Source organism: Oncorhynchus tshawytscha, linkage group LG17, assembly GCF_018296145.1.
Source record: "Oncorhynchus tshawytscha isolate Ot180627B linkage group LG17, Otsh_v2.0, whole genome shotgun sequence".
Classification (NCBI taxonomy): Eukaryota; Metazoa; Chordata; class Actinopteri; order Salmoniformes; family Salmonidae; genus Oncorhynchus; species Oncorhynchus tshawytscha.
This window is the reverse complement of record NC_056445.1, coordinates 18509291-18533871: the sequence shown is the minus strand read 5'-3', so window position 1 is coordinate 18533871 and position 24581 is coordinate 18509291. Positions and strand designations below refer to the sequence as shown.

Sequence of the window (24581 nt, the reverse complement as noted above, 5' to 3'; positions counted from 1 at the left end):
AATCCATTTCAGTGTCGTTCGTCAAATTGCATTAAAAGGACTGGAGATGGAATTGACCTCGGATGAGCGCAATGGAACAGACTGGTTAGAATTCTGAAGTCTTGAGTTATCCATCATTTTCTGTGTAGAGGTGGCATAGAGATGAGGAAAAGGATTTACTTAGGATCGCGAGTATCAGGGATTTCCCTGTTCAGGGGTAGTCTGTCACTCAGGAAGGCGTTGTATCCATACATCTGAAACAGCCCTCTGCCTCTTTCTGCTCCTCCTCTGAGAGCTCATCACCCCAGGTTGTAAACAGAGCTGAGTTGGGGTACAACTTCTTCACCACCTTCCTCTCCTTCTTGACCTCGGTAGCCTTCACAGCCTGCCCTCTTTCAGACTGATCCCGTTGTTGACTGACTTCACTGTGGACACAAGACAGCTGCTCATCAAACTGTCATTAATTGGTTGTTGCTGTGTATTTCAAATTGTTTAAGGCTGCCAGAATCAATTAACGTCACTCCTTTTGATACACACAGACTATGACCTCATTTACATAACTACTGTTTGCATTTGATTTTTTAAAAGTTGATTAATAAGGTTTGTTCTGCCTTGGAGGATTACCTTGAAGTAGCTGTTTGCACACAGAAGTTGTTAGATCTAAATGTAACACATTTTGTACATCAAACAACAGTATGCAGGATTAAAGAACATTCTAAAATGATTTTTGGCCATATTTGATTGGTTTTTATCTAATCCTTTATTTGATTATTTAAAGCCTTTATTTAATTGAGACCAAATGTGACCGACAGCCTCAATTCAGTTTTATGTTGTAAAATGTTTTAGTGTGTTTTTTACATGAGAAAAAGTAGAGACTCAGAGCTAGAAAATGGTATTTCATACACTGCAGTTGAGGAACAGTGCGAAAGTAATTCTGCATTGAAAGTTGATCAACTTTCAAGAAAATGGCCCTTGTACATCTACTAGACAACTCTTCTTTGCCAACACCTATTCAGGAATGTTCACACCCTCTTAAGCCTTAGCCTCACCCGTCTCTTTAAGGATTCTAATGTGAAGACATGCTAAACGGAGTAAGTTGTTTAGTAAACAACCAAAGATTTCAATACTAAAAGTAGTAGCCTACAATAGTGAAAAACTCAATAAAAATACACTTCATCTAGTCCTTGGCCTATATCCTAATCTAATTTTGGTGCAGGTCATGTTGTTCATGGTGCAGGTCAAGTCTCTGGTAACACAAAAAAAGTGTCCAGATAAAAATATGTTATACATTTTGGTAATTTTTAGATGACTCTTACACACTAAAATAATGGTTCTAGTGAAGGAAATGCTATTGCCACCTCCCAGCAACATCTAGCTATGGATGGGTCACTATTGTCTAGACATGTACAGTACACATGTTCATGAAATACAATAGATGGCCGTAATCACCTGGATATCTTGATGGGTCATGCAATCATATGGCGAAGTGGAGTCTTTTGTTTAGACATGTAAAAATGTTTAGACATCTTGTTAAATCCTAGATGGCGTAGCAGTCGAACGTGTGTTTGTCTTGTCCCATGTATAAAGTCTTTCTAGTTTTCTCTTTCGTACATATTTAATCTCACATTCCATCTAAGAACTAAATATACTTTCCTGCAACCCGCCTCCCCCAATGTGGTACTGATCTGCTATTTTTATACTTTTTAACTGAACCTCCATCAGCAGCTAGCCACCCAACTAGCCACGAGCTAGTAGTCATTGTTAGCCATTGGTAGCGGTCTTCACCTTTAGCTCGGACACCAGCCAGCTTTTGCTTGTTCAATACCTGCAAGTCTGCACAGCGCGATATCAACCCAGAGCATATCGAACCATATCGGATTGCTTTTCTCTACCACGTCACTGGATTCCTGCCGCAAGCTCTGGACCATTACACTGGATCATCGTAGCTAGCTAGCTGCAACCGAGTGGCTACTGCTGGCTAACACCTCTGTCCTAAATCAAGAACCAGATAGCCTTGAGCTAGCCTCGAGGCCCATCTCCCGGCTAGCCGACGAATGTATACCAGCTAACACTTGGGCTACAATACCTATTTTGCCAATTGGCCTGGACCCTTTATAGTCGACACCGAGCCCGACCGATCCATCACAACTGTAGTTGTGAAACATGCGGTGATATTGCAGAGAGCCACATCAATTTACAGAAATACTCATAATTAACATTGATAAAGATACGACTATTATACATGGAACTTTAGATGCACTTCTCCTTAAACCTCTTATACGAGCAATCCCGGATCCGGGATCGTAATCATAGCCTCAAATGAATTAGCATAACGCAGCGGACATAAATACCCCTAGTAACTTTTCCTATTCATGAAAATCGCAAATGAAATGAATTAAATATATTCAAACACAAGCTTAGCCTTTTGTTAACAACACTGTCATCTCAGATTTTCAAAATATGCGTTACAGCCAATGCTAGACAAGCATTTGTGTAAGTTTATCATGGCATGCTAGGCTCTGCTGGCAGCAGGCAACATTTTCACGAAAATAAGAAAAGCAACCAAATTAAATAATTTACCTTTGAAGAACTTCTGATGCTTTCACTCAGGAGACTCCCAGTTAGATAGCAATGTTCCTTTTTCCAAAAATATTATTTTGTAGGCGAAATAGCTCCCGTTTGTTCATCATGCTTGGCTAAGAAATCGACCGGAAAATGCTACCTCTACAACGCCAAACTTTTTCAAAATTTGCTCCATAATATCGACAGAAACACTGCAAACGTTGTTTAGGATCCATCCTCAAGGTGTTTTTAACATATATATTCGATAATATATCCGTCAAGGCAATTGGTTTCTCATAAGAAGCGATTGGAAAAATGGCTACCTCAGTATTTTACGCAAGATTTTCTTCGGGAGACACCATGTGACCAACCACTTGCTATATTTAATTTAATTTAACCTTTATTTTACTAGGCAAGTCAGTTAAGAACAAATTCTTATTTTTAATGACGGCCTAGGAACGGTGGGTTAACTGCCTGTTCAGGGGCAGAACGACAGATTTGTACCTTGTCAGCTCGGGGATTCGAACTTGCAACCTTTCGGTTACTAGTCCAACGCTCTAACCACTAGGCTACCCTGCCGCCCCTTACGGCGGTTTCAAAAAAATGCGGCACTTCCTGGTTGGATTTTTATCTGGGTTTCGCCTGTAACATCAGTTCTGTTGCACTCACAGACAATATCTTTGCAGTTTTGGAAACGTGAGAGTGTTTTCTATCCAAAGTTCAAAAACCCTAAACCTACATGTCAAACTAAGTATGGAATCAATCTTTAGGATGTTTTTAACATAAAACTTAATTAATGTTCCAACCGGACAAATCCTTTGTCTGTACAAATGAAGTGGAACGTAGCTCGTTTCACATGAGCGCGCCAGACCGAGGCTGTGGCACTCTGCCAGACCACTCACTCAAAGAGCCCTTATGAGCCCCTCCTTTAGATTAGAATCCTCAAAACAGGTTCTAAATACTGTTGACATCTAGTGAAAGCCTTGGGAAGTGAAACCTAACTTATTTCACCCAGTATATCTTCAATTTCCCACTTCCTGGTTGGATTTTCTCTCGGGTTTTTGCCTGCCATATAGGTTCGGTTATACTCACAGACATCATTCAAACAGTTTTAGAAACTTCAGAGTGTTTTCTATCCAAATGTACTAATTATATGCATATTCTAGCTTTTACGGCTGCGTAGCAGGCAGCTTAATTTGGGCAGCAAAAAGTGGCGCTACAAAGTGTTAACTTAAGGGGGCTGAATAATTTTGCACGCCCAATTTTTGAGTTTTTGATTTGTTAAAAAGTTTGAAATATCCAATAAATGTTGTTCCACTTCATGATTGTGTCCCACTTGTTGTTGATTCTTCACAAAAAATACAGTTTTATATCTTTATGTTTGAAGCCTGAAATGTGGCAAAAGGTCGCAAAGTTCAAGGTGGCCGAATACTTTCGCAAGGCACTGTAGCCCATCACTTTTTCCAAGTGATCTGTCGATAGCACCTGCTAAATCCAGGGCATCAATGTTGTTGAGAAAAGCAGCAAAACTTTTGTAGTTCTCTATGGCTAACGTTGCATCTTTCAAAAACAGCACGGAAGAAAGGACTATCAACACATACTGAGAGTTTATGTTATAGACAGAAGCATGCTACATGGCAGACCAATACAAATTCACCTCCCGGAATGTCCAGCCCATTCATTATCTCAGCCAATAATGGCTAGCAGGAAAGTTTCTGTCTTTTTCCATGGTTAAACCAACTAGTCTCGTAATTGAAATGTCTTACGGATGGAATACAAGTCTGTTATTAACGCACATGAAAGTTCACATTCCAGGAGGCATTTCTGTCAAAAAACACATTTTTATTAAAAAAATGTATCTTTACTTTCAAAGATACATTTTCCCTTTCACAATCATCCATGTGACCTGTGAAATAACTTTTTGGGGGATCAACTCTAGATGTCGGCTAATGCTAGACTCAAATTGGTTCTCAATTAAAGTGTTTAACACTGGCAGCCTGTAGTATGTGTGTTGATAATCTTGGTGTCATTGTTGGATAGAGACTAAGAGTGAAGTTATGTTATTCAATTCAAATTTGTTTTTTCAAATTACAGGAGACGGAAGACGTATATTATAATTTGATTTCTTGGTTTTAGAACTTTAAGTTATGCAACTTAACTTAATTAAGTAAATAAAACAAGTGTCCATTTTTTTGTATTATTTGTAAACTCAGGTTCCCTTTATCTAATATTAGGTTTTGGTTGAAGATCTGATAATATTCAGTATCAAAAAATACAAAATAGAGAATATCTGAAAGGGGGGCAATACTTTTTCACAGCACTTTTAGATTTAGGAGATTGATACCCACCCAACTTCTCGATGTGAGCCTCCATCTTCTCCAGCCTCTTGAGCATGTCCTGGCCCCTGACTGAGTCATTCTGATGGGCCCTCTGCAGTCTTTCCCCATGAGAATGAACCTCCCGCTTAATGGATGTGATGTAGAGTATTCCAGTGCCCAAGGCCAGCAAAGAAGCCAGCCATCGAACCCAGCTTATTCTCATCGTCCCTCTGCGTGTGAGCGCCACAGCCTGGGGATACAGACAGGATTTCCTTCCTCTCTCACTGAGAACCAGGCTCGCCTGAAAGGAGGGAGTGGTGATGTAATAGAAAGTTACAAGTGAAAAAGAGAAGAGCAGTCGCAGATAATCAATCAAAAATCTATTTGTTTTACTAAACAGAGAAAGACCTCCAGCACAGAAGCAGAGAACATGTCTAACAGGCCTTCGCTGGAAACACCTTTGTATCCTAATCAGGATGCAACATCTGTAAATACCAGCCCAAGTGGCTGGCTTGTGGATGTCAAAAGGCAGTGACTTTGTCAGCTGCTACAGAATCACAGTGTTTCACACAATACAATAATAATCAGTAAATCAAATCAAATCAAATTTTATTTGTCACATACACATGGTTAGCAGATGTTAATGCGAGTGTAGCGAAATGCTTGTGCTTCTAGTTCCGACAATGCAGTAATAACGAGCAAGTAATCTAACTAACAATTCCAAAAAAACTACTGTCATACACAGTGTAAGGGGATAAAGAATATGTACATAAGGATATATGAATGAGTGATGGTACAGAGCAGCATAGGCAAGATACAGTAGATGATATCGAGTACAGTATATACATATGAGATAAGTATGTAAACCAAGTGGCATAGTTAAAGTGGCTAGTGATACATGTATTACATAAGGATGCAGTCGATGATATAGAGTACAGTATCAACGTATGCATATGAGATGAACAATGTAGGGTAAGTAACATTATATAAGGTAGCATTGTTTAAAGTGGCTAGTGATATATTTACATCATTTCCCATCAATTCCCATGATTAAAGTGGCTGGAGTAGAGTCAGTGTCATTGACAGTGTGTTGGCAGTAGCCACTCAATGTTAGTGGTGGCTGTTTAACAGTCTGATGGCCTTGAGATAGAAGCTGTTTTTCAGTCTCTCGGTCCCAGCTTTGATGCACCTGTACTGACCTCGCCTTCTGGATGGCAGCGGGGTGAACAGGCAGTGGCTCGGGTGGTTGATGTCCTTGATGATCTTTATGGCCTTCCTGTAGCATCGGGTGGTGTAGGTGTCCTGGAGGGCAGGTAGTTTGCCCCCGGTGATGCGTTGTGCAGACCTCACTACCCTCTGGAGAGCCTTACGGTTGAGGGCGGTGCAGTTGCCATACCAGGCGGTGATACAGCCCGCCAGGATGCTCTCGATTGTGCATCTGTAGAAGTTTGTGAGTGCTTTTGGTGACAAGCCGAATTTCTTCAGCCTCCTGAGGTTGAAGAGGCGCTGCTGCGCCTTCCTCACGATGCTGTCTGTGTGAGTGGACCAATTCAGTTTGTCTGTGATGTGTATGCCGAGGAACTTAAAACTTGCTACCCTCTCCACTACTGTTCCATCGATGTGGATGGGGGTGTTCCCTCTGCTGTTTCCTGAAGTCCACAATCATCTCCTTAGTTTTGTTGACGTTGAGTGTGAGGTTATTTTCCTGACACCACACTCCGAGGGCCCTCACCTCCTCCCTGTAGGCCGTCTCGTCGTTGTTGGTGATCAAGCCTACCACTGTTGTGTCGTCCGCAAACTTGATGATTGAGTTGGAGGCGTGCATGGCCACGCAGTCGTGGGTGAACAGGGAGTACAGGAGAGGGCTCAGAACGCACCCTTGTGGGGCCCCAGTGTTGAGGATCAGCGGGGAGGAGATGTTGTTGCCTACCCTCACCACCTGGGGGCGGCCCGTCAGGAAGTCCAGTACCCAGTTGCACAGGGCGGGGTCGAGACCCAGGGTCTCGAGCTTGATGACGAGCTTGGAGGGTACTATGGTGTTGAATGCCGAGCTGTAGTCGATGAACAGCATTCTCACATAGGTATTCCTCTTGTCCAGATGGGTTAGGGCAGTGTGCAGTGTGGTTGAGATTGCATCGTCTGTGGACCTATTTGGGCGGTAAGCAAATTGGAGTGGGTCAAGGGTGTCAGGTAGGGTGGAGGTGATATGGTCCTTGACTAGTCTCTCAAAGCACTTCATGATGACGGATGTGAGTGCTACGGGGCGGTAGTCGTTTAGCTCAGTTACCTTAGCTTTCTTGGGAACAGGAACAATGGTGGCCCTCTTGAAGCATGTGGGAACAGCAGACTGGTATAGGGATTGATTGAATATGTCCGTAAACACACCGGCCAGCTGGTCTGCGCATGCTCTGAGGGCGCGGCTGGGGATGCCGTCTGGGCCTGCAGCCTTGCGAGGGTTAACACGTTTAAATGTCTTACTCACTTCGGCTGCAGTGAAGGAGAGACCGCATGTTTCCGTTGCAGGCCGTGTCAGTGGCACTGTATATCTTCTGTCCTTGTACCTCCAGTCTGCCGTCAACCATATCAGCAGTTACGAGTTTAATCCATAACATACAGCCTCTAGTCTAGTGACCATCAACCCAAGTGTTACAAACAGAACACTGGAATTCACATGTATGACAACAAACTCTAAATTAAATATGTGACCGACCGGCTCGATTCGGTCTTGTGTAGCAAAATGTGAAATTGTGTGTTTTACATTAGATTAAAGTAGACTTAGAGCTAGAAAATGGTATATCATACACACAAGTTGAGAAACAATGGAAAAGTAATTCTGCTTTGAAGGTTGATAAACTTGTAACCCCAGTTGAGAAAATGGTCATGGAATGTTTTGTTACACCTACTGGAGCTCTTCTGTCTGCACCCATTCAACGTCTTTCACACCCTTTTAAGCGTCAGCCCCACCCATCTCTTTAAGGATTCACATGTGAGGGCAAGCGCTAAACAGTGAATACAGTCGTGTACTAAACAACCAGAGATTTCAAGACTAAATGCTGGTTCATACTACGTCTATCAACATGTCTGTATACAGTTGTCATTCATTATTACAGGAAACTCACAACAAGATCATTATTTAAGTTAATGGCGAGCTAATTACAGAAAATAGCTTATGGTTGTGAGTGTGACAAAGCAAAAGCCGGGCATTCTACTAGAGCAGTGGTTCCCAAACTTTTTATAGTTCCGTACCCCTCCAAACATTCAACCTCCAACTGCGTACTGCCTCTGGCCCCATAGCCAGCGCACTCTCAAATATTGTTGTTTGCCATCATTGTAAGCCTGCCAAACACACTACATGATACATTTATTAAACATAAGAATGAGTGTAAGTTTTTGTCACAACCCGGCTCGTATGAAGTGAAAAAGAGCTCTTATAGGACCAGAGCACAAATAATAATATAATAAAAATCAATAATTTTGTGCTTTATTTAACCATCTTACATATAAAACCTTATTTGTTCATCAAAAATTGTGAATAACTCACCACAGGTTAATGGGAAGTGTGTGCTTGAAAGGATGCACATAACTCTGAAATGTTGGGTTGTATTGGAGAGAGTCTTTCTTAAATCATTTTCCACACACAGTCTGTGCCCGTATTTCATTTTTCATGATAGTGAGGGCTGAGAACCCACTCTCACATAAGGTATGTGGTTGGAAAGGGCATCAGTTTCTTAAGAGCTCGATTTGCTAAGGCAGAATACTCTGAGCGCAACCCAATCCAGAAATCTGGCAGTGGCTTCTGATTAAATTACATTTTCACAGAACCACTTGTTGCAATTTCGATGAGGCTCTCTTGTTCAGATATAGGTAAAGTGGACTGGAGGCAGGGCATGAAAGGGATAACGAATCCAGTTGTTTGTGTCATCCGTTTCGGGAAAGTACCTGCGTAATTATGCACCCAACTCACTCACGGTGCTTCGCTAAATCACATTTGACATTGTCCGTAATCTTGTGTTCATTTGCACACACGAAATTATACAATTATTGAAAGACCTGTGTGTAGTCCTTGTTAAAGCAAGCAGAAAAGAGCTCCAACTTCTTAATCATAGCCTCAATTTTGTCCCGCACATTGACTATAGTTGCAGAGAGTCCCTGTAATCCTAGATTCAGGTGAGAAACAACATCACCCAGATAGGCCAGTCGGAAACTCGTCATCATGCAAGCGGTCAGACAAGTGAAAATGATGGTCAGTAAAGAAAACTTTAAGCTCGTCTCTCAATTGTAAAAAAAATGTGTCAATACTTTGTCCCTTCATAACCAGCGCACTATGTATGTTGTAAAAGTGTTACATGGTCGCTTCCCATATCATTGTATAGTGCAGAAAATACATGAGAGTTCAGGGGCCTTGCTTTAACAAAGTTAACCATTTTCACTCTCGTGCCCAAAATGTTTTCAAACTGTCAGGCATTCCCTTGGCAGCAAGAGCATCTCGGTGGATGCTGATGTGTACCCAAGTGGCTTCGGGAGCAACTGCTTGCACGCGCATTACCACTCCACTGTGTCTCCCTGTCATGGCTTTTGTGCCATCAGATACCAACATGAGCAGCAGCTACGTTTGGCTACATATGGACTGTTAGTGGAATTCTTGCGAGAGAATAACGGTTCATGTGATTGGATGTTAATTATTTGACTAGGCTACCTGTATTTGACATTGTGTTGTTATTTCACTGAACACAAAATGGTTACATTTTATTTTTGGCAGTGAAACGAGGCTACTCAGGCGAGACAACAACCTCACCCAAATGTATAGCCGCATTTGAGAATATAAATGAACTGTAAAAATGTGAAGAAAACTGTAAATAAAAGTACATTTATAAACAAAAATGTGAATCACATTTTTATTTGGCGTACCCCCGACGGCATTGCATGTATCCCAGTTTGGGAATACCTATGCAAGAGAATTTTAGAATTCAGGCACTGTCTTGTTGGCCTAATGTTATATCCTAACTTGACTTTGGTGCAGGTCATGTTGTTCTTCGCATTACCATATCTGATAAACACACACACTATACCAAATAAAATCAACGTTCATTTGTCACATGCACAGGATACAGAAGGTGTAAACGGTACAGTGAAATGGTTACTTGCATAGATTATTTTGTTTAGACATGTAGCTAGCTAGTTAGCTAAGCAATGAACGATGATCCCAACTCATGTTACACCCTGCAAGATTCTACAGGTATTTAAACGTTAACCAACTAGGTTCAATGTTAGCTCGCTAGCTAACATTAGGCTATAACTAGCAATGCAAATTGATAGGAGAAACAAATAATATTACTACACTAATCATACAAGTAATGTTAGCTAGTGAGCTAACCAGCCTACATTAGCTAGCTAGTTCACAGTATGCTTTAACTTGCAATGAAAATTACTTCATGGCAAAATTTGAAACGTATAATATCTGAAAATGTAGTTAGCCAGACTCTTACATGGAACACTTCTCCCTTTCTGTCAAGGATGCCATGTCCGCCCTTAGTTTTAAGATGTAATCCGGAGACAGCTGGTGACAGGTGATTTATACAACAGCCATCTGTGTTCTCTTCTCGATTCCCCCTGCATTTGCAATCAAATGCCTGTGGTTTCTCCATCTCCTTAGCTATCATACTCGGCTTCCACCGGGCATTCCACTGATTTCAAAACCCGGTCCTCCAGAAAGTGGAGCTCTATCTTTAAAAAAATGCACGTTATAAAGGATTACCTACAAATACTGAGCAGCTCATTATAGACAGAAGAAGAGTGCTACATGGCAGACCAATTCGAACTCATCTCTTGACATAACCATTCTCAGCCAATCATGGCCAGCGAGAAGGTTCCTGCTTTTTTTCCGTGGCTGAACCAACTAGGTTCGTAATTTCATGATTTTATTTGTATTTACAGATGTAATACAAGTCTGTTGTTAAGGCACATGAAAGTTCACATGTTCCAGAAGGCATTTCTGCCAAAAATGCATTTTGATTAAAAAAAAAAATTTATTTTACATTCAAATGCCTCTCCTGTGAAGTTGTGACCTGTGACATACGCCTAGTTTCCTGAAACAAGTCACATATTTATTTCACCTTTATTTATATGAATTATTTATATGAACTTTAGTCATCTTAAATATGTCCATTAAAGGTGAGCACAGTCACGTATATTTGCCTCTGGCCCATGAATGTTTATCTTGTAACATCATAGTCTTTTGTCTTGAAAAATATTTCAACAATGAAAAACTAGGCTATAATGAGATAATCAAACATGCATACGTGTGCAGACCAGGTGGGCACTGAAGTGGAGGAAATTCCTCTCGAGAAGTATGAGAGTCTTTAAATCCTCCGAGGAGCAGTGACCAAAAATCTTGCGGCCATTTTTGGGATGTGGCAATCCGCTCAAAACAGAATAAAATATTCATTGATGTTTTTGTTGAAATGCGGTACAAGCTGGCTGTTCTGACCAAGATCAAACTCTGTTGGCCTGACTGGATTCGGAGTGCTTCCAGATCTATCTCTCTTTGTCGCGCTCCCAGCTCCATCTATTTTAACTGAATGGCATGCGTACGTTCTTCTTGTTGTAGTCTGGCTGCATATTCTCGTTCTTTGGCTGCATGTTCATCTGATCTTTCCCTGTTCTCCCACTCTAATTTCTATTGTTCCAACTTTGCCTTTAGTTCTAACTCTTGGTTCAACCCGCGGCAGCTTAATCAAAGTCTGTCAAGTAGAAGAACCTAAAGGACAAAACTGTAAATAAAGAGTGAAAACAGGAGGTGAAAGTAAACTAGTAAAATTATTTTACTAGCGAATGAAAACCAAGATGGAAGGGTGCTAAAATGCCTCTAACTCAGGGGTGGGCAGTTCCTCGAGGGCCTGATTGGTGTCACAGGTTGCCCCAGCCACAGCTAACTCACCTGACTCCAATACTAATTGGAGCACTTGGTCATTTTGAGGAAACAGGGAAAAAATGCTTACATGGAGCGTTTTTGATTTTCTTGTGACAGCTAATGACATTAAAGACGAAAGTGCCACCATTCCTTAGTGTGATGGGAGCTAAAACGTTTAACCTGCTAAGTAGCCTGGTCCAGCCTGAGAAAGCAGGTGACCAGTCATTTGTGGACATTGTGAAAACCTTGGAAGGACATTTTTGCCCCAAGCCACTTCTAATCCTAGAGAGATTCAGGTTTCACAAACGGAACCAAGAGGAGGGTGAATCCATTGTCCAATATGTTGCAGTACTAAAGAGTGAGCGTGAGAGGTTCTATTTCTGGCACCACACTCCTAGGGTCCTCACCTTCTCCCTGTAGGCTGTCTCGTCATTGTTGGTAATCAGGCCTACTAATATACAGTATATATTTATAAAAAAATATTTATGGAGGATTGGAAATCATGTAGACAATTACATTGATGGAAGCTACAATCTATCTGCAATATTAAAGCTGATCTACCCCAAAAACAAAAAAATTATCAAAACATTTTTCAACTTAAAACCCCCCACCTAAAAACAGTGACTGAAGCTATCTAAATAAGTTAATGCTCTCTTTGTATCAAAAGGTGTGACTCTTTTGCAAAAATGTCTAAAAATCATTTTTCACTTTGTCATTATGGTGTATTATGTGTAGATTGATTTGGAAAAAAAAGTAATTTAATACATTTTAGAATAAGGCTGTAACATAACAAAATGTGGAAAAAGTCAAGGGGTATGAATACTTTCTGAATGCACTGTATAGGTTGGAATTATGGTTCATTATTTAGCTAGCTAGTGACATGTCTAAACAAAAACTCCACCTTATAAGATAATGATTACATGAACCATCAATTTAGCCAGGTGTGTCTGGGGTTAAATGACAGCCATCTATTGTATATTATTAACATGTGTACATGTCTAGACAATAATGGCCCATCCACTTAGTTAGAGGTCTCTGGAGAGACTTGAAAATAGCTGTGCAGTGACGCTCCCCATCCAACCTGACAGAGCTTGAGAGGATCTGCAGAAAAGAATGGGAGAAACTCTCCAGGTATAGGTGTGCCAAGCTTGTAGCGTCATACCCAGATGACTTGAGACTGTAGTGACTGCCAAATGTGCTTCAACAAAGTACTGAGTAAAGGGTCTGAATACTTATGTATATGTGATATTTCAGTTTTTCATTTGTTATAAATTTGCCCCACTCAAAAATGTATTTTTAATGTTTTTGCTTTTTCATTTAGAATAAGGCTGTAACGTAACAAAATGTGTAAAAAGTCAATGGGTCTGAATACTTTCCGAATGCACTGTACAGGCTTATATATAGATGTCCTAGCGTACCTATTTCAGGTAATACATTCAATGCAGTTTAGCCATATATTTAGCTAATGAATGATGGGTTATGAGTAATAAGCTTCTAACTTATAGCCTCTGTCTCTTGCGCAATAAGCACTCACCTATGCATGAGCAATCGCTATGTCGCTCTGGATAGAAGCGTCTGTTAAATTACTAAAATGTAAAAACCTCTGAATCGACTCGAAGAGTAAGGCTTACGTGTTCGCAAAACAGAAGTGCAACTTTTGCAAGCATGCAGTGGAGTCCTTAGGCCCATGTGATTGATGCTGATGTTCTCAACACAGCTCCATCGAAAGTGACAGTCATTGCAGAGGGACCTGCTCCCGAGAATGTAAGCCAACTGCGGTCTTTCCTGGGCCTCCTGAACTACTACGGAAGTTCATCAAAAAGCTGGCGAAGCAGCTGAAGCCTTTGCATGAGTTAATGAGAGAGAACAAACTCTGGTCGTGGACAAAGGAGTGTGACGCTACTTTCAAGAAAGCAAAGGCAGTGTTGATTGATAAGGTGTTGATTCACTTCAACCCATCCAATTCAACTGGCCTGTGACACTTCCCCATATGAAGTTGGGGCCGTCGTGTCACTCCACACCTGCAGGAGAAGATAAGCCCATTGCCTGCATGTCAAGGACTGAAATACCCGCATTGAGAAAGAAACGTTGGGTATTATCTTCAGGATCAAAATGAGCGTAATATACAGGAATCATATTTATTATTTCTTTGCAATTACATTCAGGACCAAGGACAACACAGCTCAACAGAATTCCACATTCTGTGAAAAAACTGTAAATCTGTCCCCATGAAGCTATGTCCAACCAACAGCTCACTAAGATCACACAGTCATCTCACTGCTGACCACTGATTGGCTTTTCAAAGCGTCATGATACTGCTATGTTCATAAAAAAGTGGGAAGGTGGTAATTACCAGTTGTGAAGTCGTAAATATCAGTTGAATGCATTCACGTGCTTTCAACTTGTTGAGAAACTCAGATTGGCAAATGGCCAACAGGCTGCGTCAACCATAAACTGTAAGTACAGCTATCATGTTTGTACAAAAATGATAGTGTTCAAAAACTTAGTGTAAATAATGTTTTGTTGTTGCATTTAACTGCTGATAATGCCGTTAAAAAGGTAATTTCCTTAGTAGGTGACGTCAGAGGTCAGCATCTGGGAGATGTTGAATCTCAGGGATGATAGACAAGTTTCCCACAGGTAATTACCAGTTGGATGGGTGTTCAAGTGGATTTTACGAATCGTATGTGGTAAGTCCCACTTTCCCACTTGTTTATGATCGCGGCACAACTCCTATAGTCCTGCTGTATTGTCTCTGGTACAGTAGGCCTAACTATCTCAGTGTATCAGAAGTCTTTTATCACATTCCGTATTTTCCAGTGCTGCCCACTGCACTCCTGAATAATGAGCTGGTAGAAAGTGTCCTCCCCTGGGGCAATCTCCAGACATCTCTTTGTCTGTCTGTTCTGGATGGCTTTTCCCTGTAAAACACAGCAAACATTCTACTGTACAACATCACACTAAAGTCAAAGACATCTCCCATGTTTCCAACAGTTTATATGCATCAATTTCCCTATTTCATGTTGGAGTGCTTACCTGTTGAAATTCCCAGAGCATGTGGAATCCCTTCTGCTTGGCCTCCTTGCAATCATACAGTCCTGGGGTTTGAGTGCCAATGTCCATCAGACAGCGATTACTGTTGTACTTGTGAGACTTGATGCCTCCAATGTAGATCTCCCCGCTGGCTCGATAATAACAGTTCTGGACAGAGAGGATAGATATTTAGGCTTTTCTGTATCTGTGGTATTGACAGTACTTTGCATTGTGGTATGGGTTGAATCCCGGCTCTGCTATGGGATGGACCATATTATACAATTGGCTACATTCTAAAATACTAAGCAATAATTCTACAAACCTGTGGACCAAAATAATGACATCCATATAAAATAGGTGTGTTCCCCGGAACTGGGCCTTGATCTATACAGAGATCCATCTTCAGGTCATTGACCAGCTGTTGATTTTATGGACACAGATTAAACAATTATAAAAGTGCAAATTCCTATCCTGATAATGAGTTGGAATTATGACCCTGCATCCAATTGAAAAAAATAATTATATGCACCAAACACACTTGGTGAGGAAATAATTCCAAAACAACAGTAACATTTTAGCATCACTCACAGCTCCATAACCAAGCAAGTCACCCAGGGGGTCTAACATTGGATACACATTGTCCAGATACCACTGGAAGGGTTTGCAGTTCAGACTCTTTCTCAACTTCTTCCTCTCTGAAACATCCCCAATGTCTATGCCATGATCCTGTGGTGAGAAAGAGGAAGATTCCTAATTCAGAATCACAGGCTGTGTGAGCAATCCTTGATGATGGCTTACCACCATCATTTGACATAGATCCTATGATCTTTATTATGGCATTGAGTAATAGAGTATTTTCATAATATTGACTGTCTAGTCTACTTATTTTCAAGCACAAAGCATGCATAACAGCGATGATTGTTATTCCATAGGAGCAGCTGAAAAAACCTATTTTTTTGAATGGTTTGTTGTGTACAGTACCTTCAGTGGGAGGTTCCAGGCGATGTTGACATTATGTTTGTATTCATCCATCCAGACCTCAGCCACTCTCAGAGCATTCCTCTTCATTGTAATGCTCAGGTCTGGGAGATAGGGTTTATGGGCCCTTTCGATGTGGGCTATTTTAGAACAAGGTATGACCTCGACACTTCCACCACACAGCCACACCTAGACACACCAAACACCAAGAGACAAGTACGAGTTTATAGATATGGACTGAAGTGTCTGGATGTTGGACGTAGATTTGTTTGTTCAAACTGAACGACTCAAGAACAGAAAGCAATTCTGCAAACACAAGTCTGCTTTGATTTCCAACATTAATTTATAAACTGTAGCAGAGGGGCTTACCCGGATGCCCAGTTCAACATTTTCACCTCCATAGATCTTCATACCACCATCCAGAGCACCAATTTCCCCAAAGAACAGGCGATCAACCACTAGTATGCCCATAATGGAGGGGCTCCTGACAAACATACACAACAAATCATGGTCATTTCTAAAATGGGAGATGTGACATTCCTTTTAATGAATAGATAACGCAAAATAACAATACAGGTGTAAATATTAGGTAAGATTTTTCTCCCAAAGCTGTGGTTTCCTTTTCGCCTATTCAAACAGACTTGTGAAACAGGACATTCCTTCGTTGATGAAATCACAAACAACTCACTTTCCTGGCTGTGTCTCATCTTTTAAGGCATACCACTCAGGTCTGAAGGACTCATACATACACCACAGGGCCCAGTCAAAGGCGTTTGTACTCGGCCAATAACGCGTGACTGTCAAGTCATCGAAATGGACTTTGTCAAACACCGGTGTCAACACCAACGTGCGGTCCTCCTTTATCCGAGCTAACAGAGGCTCCGCCCTGTTCACAGAAACACAGAGTGAAAACATTGTGTTAAAGGAGACTCAAAAAATATCACTGAGTGTCTTTATAATACAGTATAAACCATTCAGACTACCATTCCACGTGAACTTCTATGTGGGCATCCAAGATGGCCACCACGTCTCCTTCAGCTTCCCTCCACCCTGAGAGGCGGGCCTGTGTGAGACCGAGCTGCTCCAGGTGTCTCACTCTCTTCAACAGGCCCGGACGCTCTTCATCGATCAAGCTGATGTAGGCATCCAACTTCTCCTTTAGGTCCTCTGTGAAAGCAGACACTTGCAAATCATTGGTACACAACAAAAGTTGAAAGCCACACGAGTTCAAATATACTTTCAAATGTTTGTAGAGAGCATAGACAAAGAGCAGAGAAAATAGCCAAATTAGGCGAACCATTGGAGCTGTGGTCATCCACCAGTATGATGTCTTTAAGCAGGCGTTGGGGGTCTTGTCTATGATGCTGCGGACAGCTCTCTTGATGATTGACAGGGCCTCGTCCAAGTAGATCAACACCACGCTGATGGTGGGCAGGTCATGGGGGTACTGGTGATTAGCACACCTGACAGACACAACAAAAACATTTGGTCCACCTCATATCATTCAGTCACTTCACCAAAGCTGCTGTTTCACTCTTAAAGTTAATCCATTTCAGTGTCGTTCGTCAAATTGCATTAAAAGGACTGGAGATGGAATTGACCTCGGATGAGCACTATGGAACAGACTGGTTAGAATTGAGAAGTCTTGAGTTATCCATCATTTTCTGTGTAGAGGTGGCATAGAGATGAGGAAAAGGATTTACTTAGGATCGCGAGTATCAGGGATTTCCCTGTTCAGGGGTAGTCTGTCACTCAGGAAGGCGTTGTATCCATACATCTGAAACAGCCCCTCTGCCTCTTTCTGCTCCTCCTCTGAGAGCTCATCACCCCAGGTTGTAAACAGAGCTGAGTTGGGGTACAACTTCTTCACCACCTTCCTCTCCTTCTTGACCTCGGTAGCCTTCACAGCCTGCCCCTCTTTCAGACTGATCCCGTTGTTGACTGACTTCACTGTGGACACAAGACAGCTGCTCATCAAACTGTCATTAATTGGTTGTTGCTGTGTATTTCAAATTGTTTAAGGCTGCCAGAATCAATTAACGTCACTCCTTTTGATACACACAGACTATGACCTCATTTACATAACTACTGTTTGCATTTGATTTTTTAAAAGTTGATTAATAAGGTTTGTTCTGCCTTGGAGGATTACCTTGAAGTAGCTGTTTGCACACAGAAGTTGTTAGATCTAAATGTAACACATTTTGTACATCAAACAACAGTATGCAGGATTAAAGAACATTCTAAAATGATTTTTGGCCATATTTGATTGGTTTTTATCTAATCCTTTATTTGATTATTTAAAGCCTTTATTTAATTGAGACCAAATGTGACCGACAGCCTCAATTCAGTTTTATGTTGTAAAATGTTTTAGTGTGTTTTTTACATGAGAAAAAAGTAGAGACTCAGAGCTAGAAAATTGTATTTCATACACTGCAGTTGAGGAACAGTGCGAAAGTAATTCTGCATTGAAAGTTGATCAACTTTCAAGAAAATGGCCCTTGTACATCTACTAGACAACTCTTCTTTGCCAACACCTATTCAGGAATGTTCACACCCTCTTAAGCCTTAGCCTCACCCGTCTCTTTAAGGATTCTAATGTGAAGACATGCTAAACGGAGTAAGTAGTTTAGTAAACAACCAAAGATTTCAATACTAAAAGTAGTAGCCTACAATAGTGAAAAACTCAATAAAAATACACTTCATCTAGTCCTTGGCCTATATCCTAATCTAATTTTGGTGCAGGTCATGTTGTTCATGGTGCAGGTCAAGTCTCTGGTAACACAAAAAAAGTGTCCAGATAAAAATATGTTATACATTTTGGTAATTTTTAGATGACTCTTACACACTAAAATAATGGTTCTAGTGAAGGAAATGCTATTGCCACCTCCCAGCAACATCTAGCTAAGTGGATGGGTCACTATTGTCTAGACATGTACAGTACACATGTTCATGAAATACAATAGATGGCCGTAATCACCTGGATATCTTGATGGGTCATGCAATCATATGGCGAAGTGGAGTCTTTTGTTTAGACATGTAAAAATGTTTAGACATCTTGTTAAATCCTAGATGGCGTAGCAGTCGAACGTGTGTTTGTCTTGTCCCATGTATAAAGTCTTTCTAGTTTTCTCTTTCGTACATATTTAATCTCACATTCCATCTAAGAACTAAATATACTTTCCTGCAACCCGCCTCCCCCAATGTGGTACTGATCTGCTATTTTTATACTTTTTAACTGGAACCTCCATCAGCAGCTAGCCACCTAACTAGCCACGAGCTAGTAGTCATTGTTAGCCATTGGTAGCGGTCTTCACCTTTAGCTCGGACACCAGCCAGCTTTTGCTTGTTCAATACCTGCAAGTCTGCACAGCGCGATATCAACCCAGAGCATATCGAACCATATCGGATTGCTTTTCTCTACCACGTCACTGGATTCCTGCCGCAAGCTCTGGACCATTACACTGGATCATCGTAGCTAGCTAGCTGCAACCGAGTGGCTACTGCTGGCTAACACCTCTGTCCTAAATCAAGAACCAGATAGCCTTGAGCTAGCCTCGAGGCCCATCTCCCGGCTAGCCGACGAATGTATACCAGCTAACTCTTGGGCTACAATACCTATTTTGCCAATTGGCCTGGACCCTTTATAGTCGACACCGAGCCCGACCGATCCATCACAACTGTAGTTGTGAAACATGCGGTGATATTGCAGAGAGCCACATCAATTTACAGAAATACTCATAATTAACATTGATAAAGATACGACTATTATACATGGAACTTTAGATGCACTTCTCCTTAAACCTCTTGCGACGAGCAATCCCGGATCCGGGATCGTAATCATAGCCTCAAATGAATTAGCATAACGCAGCGGACATAAATACCCCTAGTAACTTTTCCTATTCATGAAAATCGCAAATGAAATGAATTAAATATATTCAAACACAAGCTTAGCCTTTTGTTAACAACACTGTCATCTCAGATTTTCAAAATATGCGTTACAGCCAATGCTAGACAAGCATTTGTGTAAGTTTATCATGGCATGCTAGGCTCTGCTGGCAGCAGGCAACATTTTCACGAAAATAAGAAAAGCAACCAAATTAAATAATTTACCTTTGAAGAACTTCTGATGCTTTCACTCAGGAGACTCCCAGTTAGATAGCAAATGTTCCTTTTTTCCAAAAATATTATTTTTGTAGGCGAAATAGCTCCCATTTGTTCATCATGCTTGGCTAAGAAATCGACCGGAAAATGCTACCTCTACAACGCCAAACTTTTTTCAAAATTTGCTCCATAATATCGACAGAAACACGGCAAACGTTGTTTAGGATCCATCCTCAAGGTGTTTTTAACATATATATTCGATAATATATCCATCAAGGCAATTGGTTTCTCATAAGAAGCGATTGGAAAAATGGCTACCTCAGTATTTTATGCAAGATTTTCTTCGGGAGACACCATGTGACCAACCACTTGCTATATTTAATTTAATTTAACCTTTATTTTACTAGGCAAGTCAGTTAAGAACAAATTCTTATTTTTAATGACGGCCTAGGAACGGTGGGTTAACTGCCTGTTCAGGGGCAGAACGACAGATTTGTACCTTGTCAGCTCGGGGATTCGAACTTGCAACCTTTCGGTTACTAGTCCAACGCTCTAACCACTAGGCTACCCTGCCGCCCCTTACGGCGGTTTCCAAAAAAAATGCGTAAAAGCGGCACTTCCTGGTTGGCCATTTTTGGCATGATCTGGGTTTTTTTATCTGCCTGTAACATCAGTTCTGTTGCACTCACAGACAATATCTTTGCAGTTTTGGAAACGTGAGAGTGTTTTCTATCCAAAGCTCAAAAACCAAAGTTCAAAAACCCTAAACCTACATGTCAAACTAAGTATGGAATCAATCTTTAGGATGTTTTTAACATAAAACTTAATTAATGTTCCAACCGGACAAATCCTTTGTCTGTACAAATGAAGTGGAACGTAGCTCGTTTCACATGAGCGCGCCAGACCGAGGCTGTGGCACTCTGCCAGACCACTCACTCAAAGAGCCCTTATGAGCCCCTCCTTTAGATTAGATTCCTCAAAACAGGTTCTAAATACTGTTGACATCTAGTGAAAGCCTTGGGAAGTGAAACCTAACTTATTTCACCCAGTATCTTCAATGGGGGCTGAGTTGAAAAACAACAAACCTCATATTTCCCACTTCCTGGTTGGATTTTCTCTCTGGTTTTTGCCTGCCATATGAGTTCTGTTATACTCACAGACATCATTCAAACAGTTTTAGAAACTTCAGAGTGTTTTCTATCCAAATGTACTAATTATATGCATATTCTAGCTTTTACGGCTGCGTAGCAGGCAGCTTAATTTGGGCAGCAAAAAGTGGCGCTACAAAGTATTAACTTAAGGGGGCTGAATAATTTTGCACGCCCAATTTTTGAGTTTTTGTTTTGTTAAAAAAGTTTGAAATATCCAATAAATGTTGTTCCACTTCATGATTGTGTCCCACTTGTTGTTGATTCTTCACAAAAAAATACAGTTTTATATCTTTATGTTTGAAGCCTGAAATGTGGCAAAAGGTCGCAAAGTTCAAGGTGGCCGAATACTTTCGCAAGGCACTGTAGCCCATCACTTTTTCCAAGTGATCTGTCGATAGCACCTGCTAAATCCAGGGCATCAATGTTGTTGAGAAAAGCAGCAAAACTTTTGTAGTTCTCTATGGCTAACGTTGCATCTTTCAAAAACAGTGCGGTAGAAAAGACTATCAACACATACTGAGCAGTTTATGTTATAGACAGAAGCATGCTACATGGCAGACCAATCCAAATTCACCTCCAGGAATGTCCAGCTCATTCATTATCTCAGCCAATAATGGCTAGCAGGAAAGTTTCTGTCTTTTTCCATGGTTAAACCAACTAGTCTCGTAATTGAAATGTCTTACGGATGGAATACAAGTCTGTTATTAACGCACATGAAAGTTCACATTCCAGGAGGCATTTCTGTCAAAAAACACATTTTTATTAAAAAAATGTATCTTTACTTTCAAAGATACATTTTCCCTTTCACAATCATCCATGTGACCTGTGAAATAACTTTTTGGGGGATCAACTCTAGATGTCGGCTAATGCTAGACTCAAATTGGTTCTCAATTAAAGTGTTTAACACTGGCAGCCTGTAGTATGTGTGTTGATAATCTTGGTGTCATTGTTGGATAGAGACTAAGAGTGAAGTTATGTTATTCAATTCAAATTTGTTTTTTCAAATTACAGGAGACGGAAGACGTATATTATAATTTGATTTCTTGGTTTTAGAACTTTAAGTTATGCAACTTAACTTAATTAAGTAAATAAAACAAGTGTCCATTTTTGTATTATTTGTAAACTCAGGTTCCCTTTATCTAATATTAGGGTTTTGGTTGAAGATCTGATAATATTCAGTATCAAAAAATACAAAATAGAGAATATCTGAAAGGGGGCAATACTTTTTCACAGCACTTTTAGATTTAGGAGATTGATACCCACCCAACTTCTCGATGTGAGCCTCCATCTTCTCCAGCCTCTTGAGCATGTCCTGGCCCCTGACTGAGTCATTCTGATGGGCCCTCTGCAGTCTTTCCCCATGAGAATGAACCTCCCGCTTAATGGATGTGATGTAGAGTATTCCAGTGCCCAAGGCCAGCAAAGAAGCCAGCCATCGAACCCAGCTTATTCTCATCGTCCCTCTGCGTGTGAGCGCCACAGCCTGGGGATACAGACAGGATTTCCTTCCTCTCTCACTGAGAACCAGGCTCGCCTGGTGAAGTGAACAAGTGAAGAAAAGAGAAGAGCAGTCGCAGATAATCAATCAAAAATCTATTTGTTTTACTAAACAGAGAAAGACCTCCAGCACAGAAGCAGAGAACATGTCTAACAGGCCTTCGCTGGAAACACCTTTGTATCCTAATCAGGATGCAACATCTGTAAATACCAGCCCAAGTGGCTGGCTTGTGGGATGTCAAAAGACAGTGACTTTGTCAGCTGCTACAGAATCACAGTGTTTCACACAATACAATAATAATCAGTATATCTTCTGTCCTTGTACCTCCAGTCTGCCGTCAACCATATCAGCAGTTACGAGTTTAATCCATAACATACAGCCTCTAGTCTAGTGACCATCAACCCAAGTGTTACAATCAGAACACTGGAATTCACATATATGACAACAAACTCTAAATTAAATATGTGACCGACCGGCTCGATTCGGTCTTGTGTAGCAAAATGTGAAATTGTGTTTTTTACATTAGATAAAAGTAGACTTAGAGCTAGAAAATGGTATATCATACACACAAGTTGAGAAACAATGGAAAAGTAATTCTGCTTTGAAGGTTGATAAACTTGTAACCCCAGTTTTGAGAAAATGGTCATGGAATGTTTTGTTACACTTACTGGAGCTCTTCTGTCTGCACCCATTCAACGTCTTTCACACCCTTTTAAGCGTCAGCCCCACCCATCTCTTTAAGGATTCACATGTGAGGGCAAGCGCTAAACAGTGAATACAGTCGTGTACTAAACAACCAGAGATTTCAAGACTAAATGCTGGTTCATACTACGTCTATCAACATGTCTGTATACAGTTGTCATTCATTATTACAGGAAACTCAGAACAAGATCATTATTTAAGTTAATGGCGAGCTAATTACAGAAAATAGCTTATGGTTGTGAGTGTGACAAAGCAAAAGCCGGGCATTCTACTAGAGCAGTGGTTCCCAAACTTTTTATAGTTCCGTACCCCTCCAAACATTCAACCTCCAACTGCGTACTGCCTCTGGCCCCATAGCCAGCGCACTCTCAAATATTGTTGTTTGCCATCATTGTAAGCCTGCCAAACACACTACATGATACATTTATTAAACATAAGAATGAGTGTAAGTTTTTGTCACAACCCGGCTCGTATGAAGTGAAAAAGAGCTCTTATAGGACCAGAGCACAAATAATAATATAATAAAAATCAATAATTTTGTGCTTTATTTAACCATCTTACATATAAAACCTTATTTGTTCATCAAAAATTGTGAATAACTCACCACAGGTTAATGGGAAGTGTGTGCTTGAAAGGATGCACATAACTCTGAAATGTTGGGTTGTATTGGAGAGAGTCTTTCTTAAATCATTTTCCACACACAGTCTGTGCCCGTATTTCATTTTCATGATAGTGAGGGCTGAGAACCCACTCTCACATAAGGTATGTGGTTGGAAAGGGCATCAGTTTCTTAAGAGCTCGATTTGCTAAGGCAGAATACTCTGAGCGCAACCCAATCCAGAAATCTGGCAGTGGCTTCTGATTAAATTACATTTTCACAGAACCACTTGTTGCAATTTCGATGAGGCTCTCTTGTTCAGATATAGGTAAAGTGGACTGGAGGCAGGGCATGAAAGGGATAACGAATCCAGTTGTTTGTGTCATCCGTTTCGGGAAAGTACCTGCGTAATTATGCACCCAACTCACTCACGGTGCTTCGCTAAATCACATTTGACATTGTCCCTAATCTTGTGTTCATTTGCACACACGAAATTATACAATTATTGAAAGACCTGTGTGTAGTCCTTGTTAAAGCAAGCAGAAAAGAGCTCCAACTTCTTAATCATAGCCTCAATTTTGTCCCGCACATTGACTATAGTTGCAGAGAGTCCCTGTAATCCTAGATTCAGGTGAGAAACAACATCACCCAGATAGGCCAGTCGGAAACTCGTCATCATGCAAGCGGTCAGACAAGTGAAAATGATGGTCAGTAAAGAAAACTTTAAGCTCGTCTCTCAATTTTAAAAAAA

The 24581-nt window shown here is 40.8% G+C and overlaps 1 protein-coding gene across 1 annotated transcript in view; it reads right to left on the bottom strand.

Annotated features, from left to right (window-relative positions):
• The window catches only part of LOC112216989, a 98546-nt gene extending 75656 nt beyond the window's left edge, over nucleotides 1-22890 (bottom strand). The window contains 13 exon segments of the mRNA XM_042300340.1: nucleotides 4890-5160; nucleotides 14806-14970; nucleotides 15125-15220; nucleotides 15391-15528; nucleotides 15784-15969; nucleotides 16150-16264; nucleotides 16469-16666; nucleotides 16764-16947; nucleotides 17078-17125; nucleotides 17128-17243; nucleotides 17484-17730; nucleotides 22296-22566; nucleotides 22855-22890. Coding sequence (XP_042156274.1) covers nucleotides 4890-5160; nucleotides 14806-14970; nucleotides 15125-15220; nucleotides 15391-15528; nucleotides 15784-15969; nucleotides 16150-16264; nucleotides 16469-16666; nucleotides 16764-16947; nucleotides 17078-17125; nucleotides 17128-17243; nucleotides 17484-17730; nucleotides 22296-22566; nucleotides 22855-22875 — 2056 coding nt within the window. The 5' untranslated portion in view covers nucleotides 22876-22890.
• Nucleotides 22891-24581: the final 1691 nt, after the last annotated feature.